Source organism: Lutra lutra, chromosome 10, assembly GCF_902655055.1.
Source record: "Lutra lutra chromosome 10, mLutLut1.2, whole genome shotgun sequence".
Taxonomy (NCBI): Eukaryota; Metazoa; Chordata; class Mammalia; order Carnivora; family Mustelidae; genus Lutra; species Lutra lutra.
Window position 1 is genome coordinate 86657198 of NC_062287.1, and position 20095 is coordinate 86677292.

General features: G+C 39.7%; 1 protein-coding gene across 1 annotated transcript in view; it reads left to right on the forward strand.

Moving 5' to 3' along the window:
* The first annotated feature begins 696 nt into the window (after positions 1-696).
* The window catches only part of CAPRIN1 (cell cycle associated protein 1), a 38637-nt gene continuing 19238 nt past the window's right edge, over positions 697-20095 (forward strand). Inside the window, exons 1-6 of the mRNA XM_047691606.1 lie at positions 697-894; positions 1479-1688; positions 15737-15799; positions 15911-15997; positions 19377-19615; positions 19707-19789. Coding sequence (XP_047547562.1) covers positions 1479-1688; positions 15737-15799; positions 15911-15997; positions 19377-19615; positions 19707-19789 — 682 coding nt within the window. The 5' untranslated portion in view covers positions 697-894. The remainder of the gene's footprint in view (positions 895-1478; positions 1689-15736; positions 15800-15910; positions 15998-19376; positions 19616-19706; positions 19790-20095) is intronic.

Genomic DNA, 20095 nt, shown 5'->3' on the forward strand with positions numbered 1-20095 from the left:
GAGAAAAAAAAATTTTGTTTTGTATTCATTCAACATTCTCTTATTAAAGAGTATTAGGTAAATCTGAAACAAAAATTAAACAGTCTAATTTGTACTATTCGGGCTTATTGGATAAGTGTCATTTTAAGACAGATTATTTTTAACCCGAATCCATAGTTTTAAGATTTTTAATAAGCCACCCATCTTGCTCATTTCCAGCGCGTTCTACAGAGGACTCCTAGGTTACCTACCCGGTGATTGTTTTGTGGGGAAAGCAGCGAACTGTCTTTTTTCAAAAGACCTTTTGGGATGTGAGAGTTTGCTTGCTCTACACACAGAAGGAATTCTAGAAGCTGGGATTGCACCACCCACCCCACGCACCCCTTACTTGCAGAAACCTTTGCCCCCCCTTCCCCCCGCCCCGCCAGGGCTCTTTACAGGGCAGACTCCAGCTCCGATCCAGCTGCTTGACACCTATTGTCCCCGTTTGGATGTCAAGCGACTTTGCCTGAAGGACCCTAGCCTCGATTTCGCTCTCAACTCAAGGCGCCGCTCCTGCAGCACCGCCGGGGCCGTCCAGACCTACGCTTAGCGGCCGCCCTCCAACGACATAAGCTAGAGCCCCGCGGTAGGGGGCCCGGTGGGCCCTTCCCCGCAGGCGTTCGCGCTGGGCAGCCCGAGCGGCCGCGAAGGCCCCCTCCCGCAGCTTCTCCCGCCCCCTCCGCCCCAGAGGGCCGGCTGGCAAAGTCCCTCCCGCTCTCCGCTCTCCGCCTCACTAGCAGCGGCTCTCGGTGCTGCGGGGATAGGGCGAAGCGGCCTGCGCCCACGGAGCGCACGACACTGCCCGGAACGCACAGCCACCCTTGCCCCCTCAGCCGCCCACTCGGGATCTCCAGCGGCCTCCGCGCGCGCACGGTGAGCGCCACCCAGACCGAGGCGCTGACCGGGAAGAGGGCCGCTGCCCTGAGTGTCCTTTACCTCCGGATCGGCTGGACCTTCTCGAGGGGCTTGCTCCCCAAGTCTCCCCTACCCCCAACCCCAACCCCCCCACCCCGGTTATTACCAGTGCCCTTCTCCACCCTTCTCCGCCTTTTAGCCCCGACCTCTCCTCCCTCCCTTCCCCGCCAGGTGACGAGTGCCGGGCCTCCCCGGCGGGGACCGTTGCACTGGCCGTTGGCGGCTGGCGCTGCGAGGCCCCGCCCCCGGCGCGAGCCTCGGTACCCCGGGGCGGGTAGGCCGAGTCGGCGGCCCGCGCGGGGGAGGGGCGGGGCGGGGGGCGGCGCGAGGCCGGGCCGGGCGCCCCGCTGGCGGGTCGCGCGCGCGTCCTCGGTCTCTTCCTGCCCTCGCGGCGCGCGCCGGCCCCATCCCCACCCCCACCCGCTCGCGCAGGCTCCCGCCGGCTGCGCGTTTTGTCCCGCGTCTCGCCCCGTCCGCCGCCTGACTCGCCGCTCTTGTCCTCCTTCCTCCCGCTTTTTCTTCTCTCCTCTCACGGTCTAAAGATGCCCTCGGCCACCAGCCACAGCGGAAGCGGCAGCAAGTCGTCCGGACCGCCACCCCCGTCGGGTTCCTCCGGGACTGAGGCGGGGGCCGGGGCAGCTGCGCCGGCTTCCCAGCACCCCGCAACCGGCACCGGTGCTGTCCAGACCGAGGCCATGAAGCAGATCCTCGGGGTGATCGACAAGAAACTTCGGAACCTGGAGAAGAAAAAGGTGCCAGGAGTTGGCGGGGACGGGAGGGTTGGATGCTCCGACCCTGACTGCCGGGGCCTGCCTTCTGCCCTCCCTGGCACATCCCCTCCACTCACCCCCACCCCCAACGCCCGGCCTGCTCAGTCAACGGAGCTTGAGCCCAGAAAACGGGCTCCTAGGGGAGGTGCTTGTCACCTGACCCGGACGCGGCGCTCCCCCCCCCCCGCCCCCGCCGCCCGGGCCGCTTTATTACTCTCCTTCGGCGGTGGGCCAGGCTTTTTGGCCTTTGGGAGTGGGATGCGTGAGGGCGGGGGGCTGTCCTGTCGCCAGGCTGAACTGAGTGATGCCCCTCTCTCTCATCGAGGCCCGATTTCTTTGACAGAGGGCCAGCGGGGAGAAATGAAGGGGTCCCGGTGAGGGGACTGAGGGCTCAACCGACCGCCTCGTGGAGTTGGGGCGGCCTACGTTGTGTCGCGGTGGGGCTGGTCCGCTCCGTTACCGTATACCCGAGGCCTGTTCAGTGTCTCTTCTCCTCTCGGGAGGGGGAAGTGTGTTTAGGACCTTCTTCTAGAATTGGTTCTCTGTCAGGCCCCTTTGGAGTGGGGCTTCGATTTGCTGCCCACCCCCCGCCCCCGTCTGATGGGCGCCCCCACGTTTCCTTCTTTGTTTCAATTGTCTAGGTGCCCCCCCCGAGCCTCACGCTCAACTTGACCCCGGGAAGATTTTCTGCAGCGGCTCTTTGCCCCACCGGGACTGTAAAGAGGGATGGGAGGGAGACTGCCACGATTGAGATTCGTTGGGGGGCGTGGGTCCGGGTTAGACCGAGGGGATCGCCAGGTCTCTGGGCACATGGAGAGAGCGTCTAACATGGCGGCGGCTGCGAGGAGAGGGAAGCGCTTTACAGGAGCTGCATTGTGAGCACAAAGCGAAAGCAGAGGGGGAGGGCAGAGACCAGGCAGCCGCCCCGGCTGGCCTTCGTCGTCCCCCCCCCCCCAAAAAACAGTCGAGCCACACCCACAATTTTTTTGATTCAAGTTGGCATTCTAGGTTGATCTTCAAGTAGGTCTTTTGTTTTATGCTCTCAGTGCAGGACAGTGTACCAACTCTGTTGAGAGCGACACGTGTGTGTGTATGTGTGGGTGTGTATGTATATAGAGAAAGGGTCTCGGTAGAGTGAATAATTCAACCTTCAGTAAGACGAGGTGGAAAGGAAGAAGCAAATCAGTAGAACAAAAAACAGGGTAATTACATCTGTGACTGTTCTGCAAACTTTTTGCCTTTTACCTTAAAAATAAGAACTTTGCTTGGATAACTTCTGCTTGTTTGCTTCTAGTAAAACATATTTATTATAACATTTTGAATTTTGACGAAGTCATTTAAAAATGTTTATTTAGCCACCTACCTAACAGTGTTACTTAAGATGCTGAGACTTATTTAGCTAAAATTTGGGCCATAACAAATAACTTGAAGAAAATGGTGTAAGCCATAATTATTTTAATTGCTTGTTCTAGGACTTATTTTCTATCTCTTGGGAGTTTTTAAACATTTTTAGATTTGATACTAATCTGTCTCATTTTTCTTACTGGGAATTTACTTGAATTTCTTAGATTTTATTTGAAATCAAGAGATGCACTGCTTGTAAATGCCTACCTTATTGGTGATATTTTATTTTGATAAACAGTGTGGTTTATTATAAATGAAAGATACTAGATTTATCAATAGCAATAAAACAAAAAGTATTTTACTTGTAAAGTAGCTACATTTAAATATGTAATGGAATTAGCCTGCCCAAGGCTAGTATCTTCTGAGTATGCCCTCTGATTTAGTTTTTGCTACTCTATTTGAACTTGAGACTTAGGTATCTTTTTAAAACATCTTACTGCAATAAACAATCCTGTCAATTTGGTTGATACCTGAGTGGCTTAATTTCCAAAATTCTTAGGAAATGCCTGTTTTCTTTTAGGATAGGAATCAAAAGGTAAATAGTAATGATGTAATACTGTAAATATAGACATTTGAATATAGATACATATATTTTAATGACTCAAAAATAATTTTTCAAAGTTCTTAGTGTAAAGGCAGGCACTGGATTAACAGCCAATTTAGTTGTGAGGTGACTGAGTCTAGTGCTCCAGATGCCTATGGGAGTTCAGTTTATAAGCTCTATGAGGACCTGACAGTGACAGGTCACTCATGTGGGTAGATTTATATTATATATATATATATATATATATATAGCCTAACACCCGCCCCCCAGCCCCCCTTTATACAGGTGAAAGTAATGTAACTATTATTACAGAGATAATAGACTAGGCTAGTAAGTACTGGAAAAATTCCTTGTATGAGGGGGAGGGGGAAGGACTACACAAAGTAACAAAAAGTATTTCATGTCTCCCCCCCCCCCCATCTTCTCAGTGTTTTGGATCAAATTACAGTTACCTGAGGTTTTCTTAATAACTCACAGAATGAGCTACCTACTTGTTAAATAGTTAAGTCTTGGCAGTACTGATGTTGTGACTTAATTACTATTGAAATTAAGTTTTACTTTTTGAGAAACTCAAAGCATTTGGATTTTTCTCTAGACATTCAGTTTCTAATTTAAATTGTGTTCTATATCTAGAGGATTTACTGTATGAAAGGATTTTTTTTTAAATTTTTTTTAAAGATTTTATTTATTTATTTGACAGAGAGAGATCACAAGTAGACAGAGAGGCAGGCAGAGAGAGAGAGAGAGAGAGAGAGAGAGGGAAGCAGGCTCCCTGCTGAGCAGAGAGCCCGATACGGGGCTCCATCCCAGGACCCTGAGATCATGACCTGAGCCGAAGGCAGCGGCTTAACCCACTGAGCCACCCAGGCGCCCCTGTATGAAAGGATTTAACTGTGATTTCTCGGCAGTGAGTGAGCATTTCTAAAACACCTAAAATAGGATTTACTTTACAAATCAGTTTTGAACCTTTGTGGAAATCCTTGTGCAGTAAAGTAAGATGATATTTATACCTGGATTTCCTTTTATTTCAGTCCACATAGCAACTTATATTTGAGCTGTATTTCAGGCTTGACTTATTCATAAGTCTTCTGGACAGAATCTCTTTTTTTAATGGATTCTAAAATCAAGTATCCTGACCAAAATTAATACCAGATATGTAGTGTTACTTACTTTAAGAGTTGGAGAATTGCAATAATATTATTGTATTTCATATAAAATATAGAGTTATTCATTAATTTTCTAGTAAGTTGAGCTGTGAGAGGAAAGCTAAGCATCTGTTCAGTGAGAATGCATGCTTAACATTAATGAAATATGATCCTTTTATGTAATGCAACTAAATGGCCTGGTAGTTTTTGAAATTTGGGCTTATAGAGACTATGTGTGTATTTAGCAAAGAGAAGAAATGGAGCTGTAATCAAAAGAATGAAGTGCAAAACTTCATTCACAGATCTTTGAACTTTTATAAGTAATAATCAATTGACTGATTGCCTAGTCAGTTTGTTGGTATAGAATTGGGTTCTAGGCTATGCAAGATGGTACTTTGAAACCAAGCCTTAATTTTAATTGAACAGAGAGCTCATTTATATGGTAAGATGCAATCAGTTTAATGTAGAATAAAGGATGTGTTGATAGATGACATTTTAAAATTTTATGCTTTTTGGAAATATAAAAGGTTTAGACACTAGTAATTTTAGTAGGTGAGAGATTAACCAAGTGTTCTTTTTTTTTTTTTTTTTTTAAAGATTTTATTTATTTATTTGTCAGAGAGAGGGAGAGAGAGCAAGCACAGGCAGACAGAATGGCAGGCAGAGGCAGAGGGAGAAGCAGGCTCCCTGATGAGCAAGGAGCCCGATGTGGGACTCAATCCCAGGACGCTGGGATCATGACCTGAGCCGAAAGCAGCTGCTTAACCAACTGAGCCACCCAGGCGTCCCTTAACCAAGTTAAGGGACAAGACATGTCTTGTCTATTGCAAGACAGCTTGACAGCTTTGTAACCAATATGTGACCATAAGTGATAGCCAAAGTGTACTTACTGTTTTACATACTACTCCCTAAAGTCCTTTTGCTCTTTATATCTTTTCAGTAAATATACTGAAAAAGGATGCTGTCATTGTTAGAGAAAACATTTCTTTGCAGAGCACTGCAGTGTGCCTCTACTTAGAATATTCAGTGCAGCTGTTGTACAGAATTTCTGTTAAGTTTTTTGAAATAAAACATTCTTAACTATTTTGTAAGTAAAATCTTTCTTGGGGCTAACATCTAAAGTTTTTCTTGACAGAGTTAAAAATCTCTGATGTATTCGCTTCTCCCATTGGTTGCATGAAGTATTTCTCTGCAATGCAGAGGGCAAGATTACTTTGTTTTGCATTCACCTTGTTAACAGGGGGAAAAAAAGCATTTGTAATCCTTTATTTGTTTCTCTCTGCCTTCGTGGGTGTGTTTTGTGTGTGTGTGTGTGTGAGTGTGTGTGAGAGAGAGAGGGAGAGAGAGAGAGAAGTATTTAAAATTTGAATTTAAAAAGGAAAAGATGTTAATTTCCTCATGTGATAATACAGGTATCTTTTTCTTGCATGAGTAGAATTCCAAGTATTGTAATGAGGATGAATTGGTTTAAACTGAGCATGTTATTTTACTCTAGATAATTCCCATGTGGCAAATATTTCTGTCCAAAAACATTTTGTGTGACTTAGAGATTAAACATACAATTTGTCATTTGATGTATTTAATAGTTAGTTTACATTTAGGAAGATTAGTACTGTTTCATCTTTAAAGATATAACTCCTTAAAGTAATTTTAGGATTTGGTCGAATTCATTTTACAGAAATGTAAATTGAGAAGCTCAGGTAAAATGACCCACTTTGGAATGAGTGAATTCCAAGGTCTCTTGTATTATGAGGGTAATTAGAATTTGTAATGCTCTGCAACATAAGTAATTTTTCATATTTAGGCTGATCCTTTAGAACCAAGTGAGGCTTTTTACATTAAATCTTAATTAGAGTTCCTCTGTTTTAAAAAGCTGTGAAAGCAAAAGGACAAAGCTTTTTTATATCTTCATTGTTAAACCTTTATTAATACCTTGTTAAATTTGTGTTTGTAGGCTGTTCAGATAAATGGTATAGGTAAAGTCCCATTGTATCAGGTATCATTGGAACATCTGTATTGTTGTAATGGAATGAATTTTTAAAGTCTAAATTCTGAAGTGTCTATGCATAGTTAAGCCCAGAACCCGCATTTGCCCCTCTGGACTCAGGCTTGATATGATTGTAGACCAGATAATTTGGGAAAAGCATTACCAGTGGAAGGAAGTAGGAGGTGTGTCATCCTTTCCATCTTAATTCTTATATTTCAAGCTTCTGCATATCTTTTAATAATAGGTCCCTTTTTCTGGGGGCAATGAATTGTATGTAGCACTAGAGAAGGATGAGAGGAGTAGCAGAAGAGACAGCCAAAGTTGGAATTGTAAATTGCTTGGCTTCTGTTCTTTATTTCTCGCACTATCTACACTGGTGCTTTTGTTGGATAGAGTATGAGTGTAAAAACATACATGAAAGAGACTATAGGGCAGAGTTCAGAATTCATATTTCCTTAGGAAAAGGAAAGGTATGCTTCTTGGCCATGTTCAGCTAAAGTAGTCTGTTTCCTTTAATGTCCTGTACTGTCTGTATCTGTATACTTCCTTGACATTTTGATATTGTCTTATGTTCTTACCTTTTGTGTTTTTCTGAATCGGTGGTTAAGCTCCTCTGGGGAAGAGACTATGATTGATACTACAGTGTGCCTTATGCATGGGAAATGCTAAATAAATACTTGTTAGTTTGACTAACTCATTATATAGAAATATTTGTAGCTTCATCAACAAAATCCTGTTCAGATGGATTAATCCATGAGGGAGAAAATGTTTTTTGTACAGAGTTATTTACTGCAGTGTTTTATTGAAACGGATTTTTTCCTGAAGAAATTTCTTCTCTTTTGATTCATTTTTTAAGTCAGTAGTATAGATGGGTAGGCAGTTACAGCACATTTTAAAATCTTGGTACTATAAGCATGATTTGTAAATAGTCTTAGGAAGGAGGACATAGATGAATCTTGGTATTTGAACCATTGTAAATTTTTAGAAATTTCATTGCATTTCCCTTAATATTGTTAATCTAGACATAGAAGTAACTGAAATACACTCTTAAGTCATTGAAAAAAACCCTTATGGTCTCCATTTTATTTTATTTTATTATTATTATTTTTAAAGATTTTATTTATTTATTTGACAGAGAGAGATCACAAGTAGGCAGAGAGGCAGGCAGAGAGAGAAGAGAGGAGGAAGCAGGCTCCCCACTGAGCAGAGAGCCCGATGTGAGGCTCAATCCCAGGACCCCCGGATCATGACCTGAGCTGAAGGCAGAGGCTTAACCCACTGAGCCACCCAGGCGCCCCATGGTCTCCATTTTAAATGAATTACAGTTCCCATCTTTTTATATAACTCTCAGCAGTGTGTATAAAATCATTCATTTGTACTGACTCATCCTAATGAGTAGTTTGGTTAAAACAACTAATAATTCAAAAGATATTAAGATTATCAATAATCATTTGTTTTTCATATGCACAAGCTTTAGACTTCTTAAGAATATAATTCAAAGTAGGTGATGCTGGAACTCTTCAATATTATACTAGGGTCAACTGCTTCCATTCATTCAGACTTAACTGCATAATTACAGCCATGGACAAGGAATAAGGATTTTTATAGGACTACTTTTTACCTTTTTTTTCCTTTTCAGTCGGACTGAAAGTCTTACCAAATTAAACTCCTGGTTACTTATTTGCTTGAAAAACTGTCTTACAGTGGGATCTTAGATAACATCTAGTTTAGCATTCTCTTACTCTTAGTGTTGAAGAAATCCTGAATTCTTGACAAGTACTCAGTTTCGGTGTTAATCAGTCTTGTAGGGCCTGGTAAAAATGCTCATTTCTCAGTCTGTTTCATTTTTGGACAACACTTTAAGGTCTTGATGTTAGAGTCACCTCTCAACCCACCCTTCCCGTATTTCTGGAACAGCTCAGACTTCTGCTACATGAGAAGACTTCCAGCATTTGAAGAGCTGTTACGGATCACCTATGGATTGTAGTATATGTTCTCTCTACCCTTCTTTTTACAGTTGGAAACTTGTTTCTTAATCTCTTTCTGTTTCCTGTGAATTTTACTAGTAACTAATTGTCGGTTGAATTGGTGGAGGGTGAGCAGGAGGCACTCAGCTGCCCACCATTACGTGGGCAAAGTCAGAATTGTTATTTCTAGGTGAAGAACAGGGAATGTAGGGATTGGAGGCTTGAAATAGGATATAGAAACGCCACTGATGATTCTAGAAAGTGAGAAGGGGCGCCTGGGTGGCTCAGAGGGTTAAGCCGCTGCCTTCGGCTCAGGTCATGATCCCAGGTCCTGGGTTCGAGCCCCACATCGGGCTTTCTGCTTAGCAGGGAGCCTGCTTCCTCCTCTCTCTCTGCCTGCCTCTCTGCCTACTTGTGATTTCTCTCTGTCAAATAAATAAATAAAATCTTTAAAAAAAAAAAAGAAGAAAGTGAGAAGAAAAGAAATCCTTGTCTTTTGGTTTTGCATTTGTCTTTCTGTAGGTTTTCAATACTGTAGAAGGGATTTATTTGGCCTGGAGACACAAAATAATTTATAGATAGGTGCTCTTACTATTTTTGTTATTTTAGGCTTCGTTTTTAACTTTTCTGTTTAAGTTTGGAGATTGCTTTGAGAACCGAGGTTACATAGTTTCCTGGATAGCCAAGCTAGTTTGTTTTCAGATGTTGTCCCCTTCTAATCTTTCTTGTGTGACTATTTATAATTGTCTAGTTAAAGAATTTTTGGTTTTTTTGGAGTCTTTTCTTTCTTTCTAATTATGTGATTTTAAAATGTTTTCTTCATTTATAGAATTTGTTGGATAGAAGAGGAAGGAAGGAAAGTTCAGGATAGCTATTTTGGATATTTATCTTCTGGCACCCACATAGCACTGTCCTGAAATTTTTAAAAAACTATTTCAGTAAAGTAACTTTTGTGGTCATGAAAAAAATCTTAGGGAAGAACAGAAGATCTAGTTGTATTGTGATTCAATAGTATAATAGTACTCTGGAGAAAGGAAGGGAGGAAAACAGCAGGGCAAAAATGAGATGTAGCAATGGCTAGAATCCAGAGTGACATAAAGGAGGAACATAATGAGGCACAAATGATTTTTCTGAGATGGATGACCTTAGGCAAGTTATTAACTGCCCTGTCTTTCAGGTTCTAGTTATGTGAAATATGATTGGTAATATCCCTTGCTGATAGGGTTAGCTGCCTGATACTTTAAATTTGAATGTCTGTCGCATAGTGAATACTGTCAACTATTAAAAGCAACAAACAGGAGATAGGGTGGGACTGGTCAGCACTTCTTGGAGTAATTATTTCTTAGGACCATGGTGTTTTTTTTTTTCTTTTCTCTTTTTTTTCTTTTTTTTTGGAGCGTACACAAATAAGCAGCTGGAGGGGCAGAGGGAGAAGGAGAGGCAGACTCCACACCCAGCAGGGAGCTTGATGTGGGGCTTGATCCTAGGACCCGGGGATCATGACCTGAGCTGAAAGTAGGCACCCAACTGACTAAGCCACCTAGGTGCCCCCACATATTGCCTTTTGACATTTATGGGGTATAGTCACATCTCTATCCTATGGTTCCCCTTTAAAGACTGGATAATCTGTGAAATGGCTGTATTTTATCTTGCTCATATGTGGTGCTATAAATGAATGTTTAATACTCTCAGAATGTTCATTAGTTTGAAAAGGAACCCTAAATTGAATTTCAAGATAGGTATTTCAAGATAGAATTTAAGAGGTCAGGTTTTTGCTACCAGTATTGTGATAGACTTCTGATGAAGATATCTTTTAATGCTAGGAAAACAGCTCTATTTTCCAGAAAAAATACTTAATATTCATTTTATGTGGATGCTATGAGTAATTGACCAGTTTGTTAGTTCTAGGTGTTAGGTAGCCATGTTCTAGCTTAGGGAAGAAAAAAGCTCTGTTTGGAGCTATCTGGAGCCCTTTGCTCCTGTACTTGCCCCTTTACATTCATTGGAGTTAATGTTGGATCAGTCATTGTGAAAAGCAAGTTATTTGCTTATTGATACAGTTCATACTGCAAATTTAACCCCAAATGAAGAGTTTTTCTACTTGGACTTTAAGCCATTTGAATGGGATGTGACAATAGGAACGAAGCCAGTGATGATAGTGCCATTCGTCTTTGAGTTATCGGCTCTTGGGACTAGAGCAGATACCATGTCTTTTTTTTTTTTTTTTTTTTTAAATCTCTGAAAGCTGTTTAGGAGTGAGCTGGGATTGCAAGCCACCCTCATTTTGAAAGGCAGAAAATTAGACCAATTGATTGTCCTAAGAGGCTTTCTGTTGCTAGTGTGAAATTTGGCACTCATCAGTAAGTTTAATTATAAAGCACTCTGAACTTCTGGACAGTGCACGGTTTAATAAAAGTACCGTGAATGGAAGATGGTAACTCTTCAGTGTTCAGATCATAAATGGGTCTTATGTAAATGGCTAGGTTAAACAGATTCATAAACTGGTTTAGAAAACCACCATTCAACAAATTTTCTGAATTTGTTTAAAGCTAAACCTTTAAGTAACCAAATTGAGGCTGCCATATAATGATTTTTATGGTCACAATTTGTATTAGATGTTTGATTCAGAATAATTTATTTCTGTCTTCTACTGGATTATTACAAGGGAATTACAATGTATTTGATCAAGGTGACTGTTTCTTAAACTTAAGCACATGTTAGAATCATCCAGAGGGCTTGATAAAACACAGATTATGGGGTCCCATCCCCAGATGCATCTGGGGTGGTGCCTGAGAACTTACATTTTTTTTCTTTTTAAGACTTAATTTTTTTTTAAGTGATCTCTATCCCCAATGGGGTTTGAACTCACAACCCTAAGATCCAGAGTCGCATCTCCACCAACTGAGCCAGGCCATCCAGGCACCTTGAGAATTTACATTTATAACAAGTTCCTAAAGGATGCAGATGTATTGCTGGTTTGGAGACCACACTTTGGAAATCACTGGCTTGTAGATCAACACAGGGTCTCTGCTATGTACAGATCTAGTTATATGTAATGGGCAACAGAGGTCCCCCCTTATTAGTTCAAATTCCATGGTGATAAAAGACTTACATACCCAAGCAGCCAGGAGATCCTGTATTATACTGATAAAAACAAAAACTAGTGTCCTTTAATATAGAACAGTTTTTTAATTGTCCCTGCAGTCTTATTAGTAAGTTTGAGTTTCCTCAAATGAGGGCTATTTATTAGGAACTTTGACCAGACTTAGCATCTTGCTTTTTTGAAGATTGGGCCAGGATAAGGGGATAGGGTATTTATAACAGTAGTATAGCAAGTGTTAATGGCTGTAGAGGAACAAATGTGAAGCTTTAATGAAACTTTTGTTTTATTATGGTTAGAAAAATGTTTTAGATAAGACCCATAGTTTCCATTCATGTAATTAATGACATTTTTTGATTGCATCACTAAAGCTGCCTTAATTCACCTCACCAGGTATAAGGAAGTGTGGTCAGCTTTTGAAAATCCCCTGTTAAAGAGCCTTGAGATTGTTCAATTATATCATGATTTTTTAACATGTTTCTTCTGTTACAGTAAACTGTCATTTGTGTCAGTGGCAGCCCTCCCTTTAAAAATCATGGCTCTTAAATTATTATAGATTGAAATATTTGAAACCTGTTATAGCAGTATAAAAAGCAGAAGAAATAGATGTATGATTTTTAATGAAAAAAATCTTTGTTTTGGCTGCAAAGTCTTTGCATAGTTTTTGGTGATGGTATTCAATGACGATAAGTACTGTGAAGCTGAGTTTCACGTAGCAGCTGCTTTCCCTTTCTTTTGAGTTCCCTTTCACCATTTTTCCAGTTACTCCTGTGTTATAGATTACTCCAAAACTTACTCCATTTTCTGATGCACAGAGACTGCCTCTCGGATTCAGACAGGCACACAGTGGAGTTGGTATCTCTGCTCTGTGATTCCTGGGGCCCCAGGCAGGAAGACTAAGGCTTGTTCACTCACATGTCTGATCCCTGGGTTAGAATGATTCTAATACTAGTATTGCTAATCTTATATAAGGCCTCTTCATTGGCTTGGCTTCCTCATAGCATGGCAACCTCAGGGTTACTGGACTTCTTACAGGATATCTTGGGGCTCCAAACACGAGTGTTTTTAGTGACTAGCAAACAGAACAGAGATAACATTGCTTTTATGATATAGCCTTGGAAGTTTACAGGATTGCTTCCATGTGGTCTGTTGGTAGAAGCCCACTGAATACAATTACAGGGGAATTGGACTAGTTCTGCATGGGGCAGTGTCAAGGTCACATGGTAGAAGAGTACATAGAACTGCAAATGTAGCCGTCTTTGGAAAATGTAATCTGCCATAGAAATTTGGGATGGATGAATACTAAATTTGTTACTGTGTAGAAAATTGGGGGTTTTTCTGCTTTAGGATATCTTGTCTTGGTATAGGGCGGTATAGATTCCTATTCAAGGATTATTATAGTTAAAGTCCTGGCAGTATTCTGAAATCTGTCATTCTAACTATCTTCTATAGTGTGAAATTTCAATTTTTTATTATACAAACTGTTCATCGCAAATTATCTTAAGTGTACAAAACAAATCAAGGGAAACAAGTTCCACCTATAATTCTACCACTCAGGTACCATTCTTAACAGTAAAAAAACTTGTCATATATATTTATATATGTACATGTTTTAGGATTTGATTTGACATCCATTTTAATTGGCATATATGTTTTAAGTTCTTAAGACATTAAATGATAAAGCTAAGCCAGGTATGTAAAACTGTACCTTATGAGGGGTATATAGTATACTCAACTCTATTACTTTAGATTTAGCAACAGCTTCTTTGAAAAATGTATAAAAAGGGAGGATAATAAATGCCAGGTATAAATTAATAGCAGTTTTTCTTTTGCCTAATAGTTAATTCAGAATTTTTACTGTAGTAGCATTACATTTCGGGCTCTCTTTCCGTTCTTATATCTTCTATTATCTACATATTTCTAAACAGGAATCCTTACTATAATAAAATATTATTATACCCTAAGTCATCACCATTAAAAGTAAATTTTGTTTGGTTTGTTATTTCTTTTAAAAGAAAAGTAGCCTACTCTTTTAAAAAAGAAGTGAACTGTCTTTATTCATCCTCAAAGAGTGTTCAAAGGCAGTTGAGCATATCTTTTGTACCTGGAATTAGGCCTGCTGTCATTTTTCAGCAGTCAACCTTAGACAAATTTTATGCCTTTCCAGCTGAAGGTTATTTTGTGAAATAATCCACCTAAGAATACAATTGGATACTTTCAACAGCCTTTAATGTTTTAATGTTTATCTTGGTTTTATTTACCTCCAAGATAACTAAGGCATTGTTACACTTTTTTTTTTTTTTTTGGAGGTTTTATTTATTTATTTGAGAGAGAGCGAGAATAAGCAGGAGAGGGGCAGGGCGTGATACCAGGACCTTGGTCTCATGATCTGAGCCAGTGGCAGATGCTTAACCAACTGTGAGCCATCCAGGCATCCTGTTAGGCTTTTTAATTTAGGGTGGAATGGTTATGCAAGTTGACTGTTTCTGGTATAAGGAAAATGGATCATTTGACCTAAAACTAATTAGTATTGTTTTTAAATTTATTTGACCCTGAATGCATTTTATTAGATTTTGTATTTTGTTTCATGGTTTTATTTTTGCTAAGGGTAAGGAACAATATATGTTCATAATTTATTGTGATTTTATTAATTAAAAATATTTTTCCCCCTTGGGGTCTCTGGGTTGCTTAGTTAAGTGTCCAACTCTTGATTTCAGCTCAAGTAATAATCTCAGGGTTGTGAGATTGAGCCCCAATGTCAGGTGTAGCGCTGGGTGGGGAGTCTGCTTAAGATTTTCCCTCTCTCTTCTTCTTTCCCTCCCCCCCTTAAAAAATTTCTCCCCCTTAATTTAGGTTTCTGTTTACTCCCTCTCCTGACCTTTAAAACAATAACTTAATTCTTGACTTTTGCATTACCTGGATATCTTTTCTTTGGGGTCTTATCAAATAGTAGTAGTCTGGGAAACTGCCACAGTTTTCATTTTAGTGAAAATAAAGATGACTTAAACCAGAGGTTAATTTTCTGTTCCTACTTTCACACATTTAATTCCGTTTGTGAGAAAATAAAGCAAAGTCTTTGACTGGCACACTATCCAAAGGGGATGGAATAACTGAAGTATCATGTTACTCAAAAGGAATGGATGAAGCACATCAAAGATAGTAAGTACTTGGGTCTAATCAGGAAAAGTACACTCTTTTTCTATGACTTAGTCACAGGATTTCTTTTTTTTTTTTAAGTCACATGAATTCTTTTCAAGGGGAAAGAGAGAGACAAGAATTCAACACTATAAAATGTCTATGTATGCTCCTGTATAAGTAGGATTGTAACCAAATTGTATCCCTCCCTCATGTGGGTAGGAACCATTTATGCAGGCCATCTGATGCATATCTTTTTTTGAGAAACCTAAAGAATAAGCATTGCTGTGTCATATCATTGGCTTATAGTACAAAATTTGGTATCATTCAGTAGGCTGGAGTACCTACGTTCATTTTTTTAGCTTATTGTTTATTAAATAACTTACTTTATGCACTTACACTGAAATTAACTAGGGGTGCCTGAGTAGCTCAGTGGGTTAAGCCTCTGCCTTCGGCTCAGGTCACGATCTCAGGTTCCTGGGATCGAGCCCTGTATTGGACTCTCTGCTCAGCGGGAAGCCTGTTTCCCCTTCTCTCTGCTTGCCTCTCTGCCTACTTGTGATCTCCCTCTCTGTCAAATAAATAAATGAAATCTTAAAAAAAAACCCACCCTGAAATTAACTAAAAAGCATCTTTAGGGCAAGATTTGAGACAAACTTAGAGGATGATATGGGTTTGTATTTCAGCATGGTTAGGCTGGTATGTACTTTAATATGGGGCATAATTTTTTTTTTTTCTTTTAACATAGGGCAAGCTTGATGATTACCAGGAACGAATGAACAAAGGGGAAAGGCTTAATCAAGATCAGCTGGTAAAGATGCTACATTTTATTAAGGATTGTATGTTTGCTATTTTTAATAAGAAAATTAATTTGTATTTCTTTGTGTTTTAGTAAAATTGGGTTTTGTCTTTGTTATTTTAGGATGCCGTATCTAAGTACCAGGAAGTCACAAATAACTTGGAATTTGCAAAAGAATTACAGAGGAGTTTCATGGCATTAAGTCAAGATGTAAGTAAAAGACTATATATATGTTTATGAAATATTAAAAGTAAGGCAGAACATTTTTTTGTTTCTTTGGGTTTTAGTCCTTGTATTACTGTTGATAAGCTCTCTGCAAGCTGAGAGGATTGTATTCAGTTATACCTAAGATGCTTTCCAGTTCTGTAAAGTTTAATGTAACACCTGAAAGATGCCTGAGAACCAAGGTTTCAGATATGACAAATTTAATATAGTAGTTACCCAAAAGATTTCATTGTTAAAAAAAATTAGCTTATTTATATACACACTTGCATTTATTTTCTGTATATTCCTTGTATGTATGAACATTTATTTTTCATATATTCCTTGATGCCTAATGACCATCTTACAATCTGTTAACTATCAGAAAATAGAGTCTTGTTTTTATATTTGGTAATCACTGTCTCCATTAGGGATCTTAAGGAATGTGGCAGACTGGGATACATTCCTCTTGTATCAATTTGTGTTCCACCAAAGTGGTGTGTTTTTCCCAACATCTTTGGATGTGATAGAAGTCTTTGGGAACAGGACAAAAATTATATACAAGCAAAGTCAAATAATTTGTTGAAAGTTGAGACCAGAAAATTCCTATCCTGAATTGGTGTTAGCTTATTTGGAGAGGGGTTAACAGCATTAAATACAAAGTTGCCTCTGATTTTGTAAAATGAATAAACAAAACAATTTGTTATGTGAGGAGAGACATTGCAGTACAGAGATTAAAAATTCTGATTCTGGAACCAGTCTGTTTTGAATCCTGATTCTGCCACTTTTGCTTAGTAGTTGTAGGACTCTGAGTTACTGTTAATTTTTAGTTACTTGTCTGTCCCTATAACATTCAGGGTTTTCCAGAGAAATAGGACCAGGAGTATCAGAAGAGAAGCAGGGAGAGGCTGTCACACTACTTCAGTTTTCTGATCTGTAAAGTGGTGATAATAATGGCCCCTGCCTCATCACAGAGTTGTGCTTGGAACAGCATTTGACTTACGGCTAATATATTTCAGGCACTTAAAATCATTATTACTTATTAAATTTGATTAAATGTGGAAAATATTAAAGATATCCCTCCAAATGGAATAAAGGAAGCTTAATTTACACCAAAATAGGGAATTGTTCCACTTCACCTAGGTCAGACCCTTAGGCTTGATGAATCCTGGCCAATTTGTTTTTCTGATTTCTTTAAAAAAAAACATGGATCATAGAAGTAGGATTGCTATACAGTTTAATAATACAGTCAATTTCTCAGGCTACTAACACTGTATAAGTGAAAATACTTGCATTCTTCTTTGCTTTTGATTTAACACTGATGTTTGCAGGAAATTTTTTCACCAGGCTTTTAAATTCATTTGCAGTCTTTATTGAACTCTGATCCTTTATTGCACCTTCCCACAGTTAAACACCTTTTTTGTTTTGCATTCAAGAGTTCTTGGGGCGCCTGGATGGCTCTGTTGTTTAAGCATCTGCCTTTGGCTTGGTGATCCCAGAGTCCTGGGATCGAATCCCAAGTCCAGTTCCTGGCTCTGCAGGGAGCCTGCCCCCCCCCCCCCCCGCTCATGCTCTCTCACTCACTCGCTCTCTCAAATTAAAAAAAAAAAAAAAAAAATCATGTTGCTCCAGCCTACCTTTTTCAGTTTTCATATTCTTTACTTGAACTCACTTTATCCAAAGTGGCATTCTTTGCTTTCTTGCCTTATTTCACATTCCTGCCCCTCCTCCTGTATTTCCGGCCCCTGGCTACTAGCTGCCTCTCTGTCCTAAAATTGCACACACACAAACACACCCAACCTCTGCTCCCCAGTAAGATGGAAGGCTTATCTATCTTAGGAGTAGATGTCACTTTCTCCTTGAAAGCTTTCTGTACTGCCCTAGCTTAGATTTCATCTTTATGTTCACATGCTACTTACTGCTAAATATCATTTAATCTGCTACCCTCTCTGCTGCCATCCTAAATTGGTCTTATTGTAGACTGCATTGTTCTCCTAGGTCTCTCTTTCCATATCTCCCTTTGCTATTCATTTCGTATGCTTTTATTTGGTTTTCTCTCTCAGTTTATCCTAGTGAGGCTTGAGAAAGGGGGAAAGGTAGGAAGTAAAATACTTTTTAGGACTCAAAAGAGTGACCTTTTTTTTTTTAAAAAGTCTGACCTTTGACCCCAGGTTGGCACTATGCATGAGAAAAAAAGAAACCTACTGGGTCTCCCTTTATCTTCCCAGGAAAATAAAAGACTAGCAGAAGGAAAAGAATAGTGGGGGAAAAAATATGTGTACTTAGTATATATCTCTGTTTTTCTGCCACCCTCTTTTTGTCTGCCAGCATACCCTTATTCATAAAGACAAGTTTCTTTTTCTTTTGTTAATTTGTTACTGTTTTTAAGTAAGTTCCATATCCAACATGGGGCTTGAACTCATGACGTTGGAGATCAAGAGTTGCATGCTTTACTGACTGAGCCAGCCAGGTACTCCACAGACACTATTTTTTTAAAAAATATTTTTATTTATTTTATTTTATTTGTTTTTTAAGATTTTATTTATTTATTTGACAGAGATCACAAGTAGGTAGAGAGGCAGGCAGAGAGGGAGGGGGAAGCAGGCTCTCTGCTAAGCAGAGACCCCGATGTGGGGCTCGATCCCAGGACCCTGAGATCATGACCTGAGCCGAAGGCAGAGGCTTAACCCACTGAGCCACCCAGGCGCCCATAGTCACAATTTTCAATATGTTGGGATAATACAATACTAATGTGGATAGTTGGGGATGAGGAAGGCAATGGTGGGTTGTGGCATCCCACAACCCAGTCATCCCTGTGAGTCGAAAATGAAAAAATGAAAAATGAAAAAATTTGGACCATTTTTCCATAGAAGAGATGGATATAGGTAAGATTTTTTATTATTGCTATGTTTGGGTTTCTTTATTAATTGACTCAGGGCTTAATTAGAAATTTTAGTTTTTATGCTTTTTATTATGAAAAATGGCAAAACTAAAGAAAGGGATATAATGAACACCCCTATATATCCACACTCAGCTTCTATGATTTTCATCTCATGGCAGTCCTATTTCATACATACCCACAACTACTCCCTTGTTCACTATCAGCTAGGTTATTTTGAAGCAAATCCCAAATACATCCTTTACTGGTAACATTTCAGTAGTATAATAATTATAGGGAGGGGAGGATGTGTTCTAAATTTCTAACAACTGTTTAAAACAGATAATGTATTAAATATTCTCACTTGTAATTTGGGAATCATCATTTTGTGTGTCAGGGTTACATACTCAATGAGTAGGTCTTATTTTTATTGGACCTGAAATTGGTTGAACTGTATTAGGAATTTTGTGAAATTAATTTCAGTGTCTTATGCTTACACTTTTAATGCAGATTCAGAAAACAATAAAGAAGACAGCGCGTCGGGAGCAGCTTATGAGAGAAGAAGCAGAACAAAAACGTTTAAAAACTGTACTTGAGCTCCAGTATGTTTTGGACAAATTGGGAGATGATGAGGTGAGAACTGACCTGAAGCAAGGTTTGAATGGAGTGCCAATATTGTCTGAAGAGGAATTGTCATTGTTGGATGAATTCTACAAATTAGCAGACCCTGAACGGGACATGAGCTTAAGGTATAGTTATTTGATAGTAGAAACTTCTAAATGTTGACTTGACAACTAAAATGTGATTAATTAATTTTTAAATTACTATTATTATTATAAGGTTGAATGAGCAGTATGAACATGCTTCCATTCACCTATGGGACTTGCTGGAAGGAAAGGAAAAATCTGTATGTGGAACAACCTGTGAGTATTACCATAATTTTTTATTTTGTAACTAAACATCTTTAAATATTAGTTTTCTGTTTAAAAGTAATGTTAATTGAAGAAATTTCAGAACTGTGTAAATAACATTCATCTGCTGTTTATTTTCGGTTTATTGGTTTGTTTCCTTTTTTTTTTCCTTTGTGCTGTGTATGTGTGTGTATAAGTCACAAACACCAATCATAAATCGGTAGAGATGGGAATCCTAACTTACCATGGTTTTGTGTGTAACTTACTCTGCTTGAAGTTGGACAGATTAACACCAAATAAACTTTTCAGAGTTGTTGG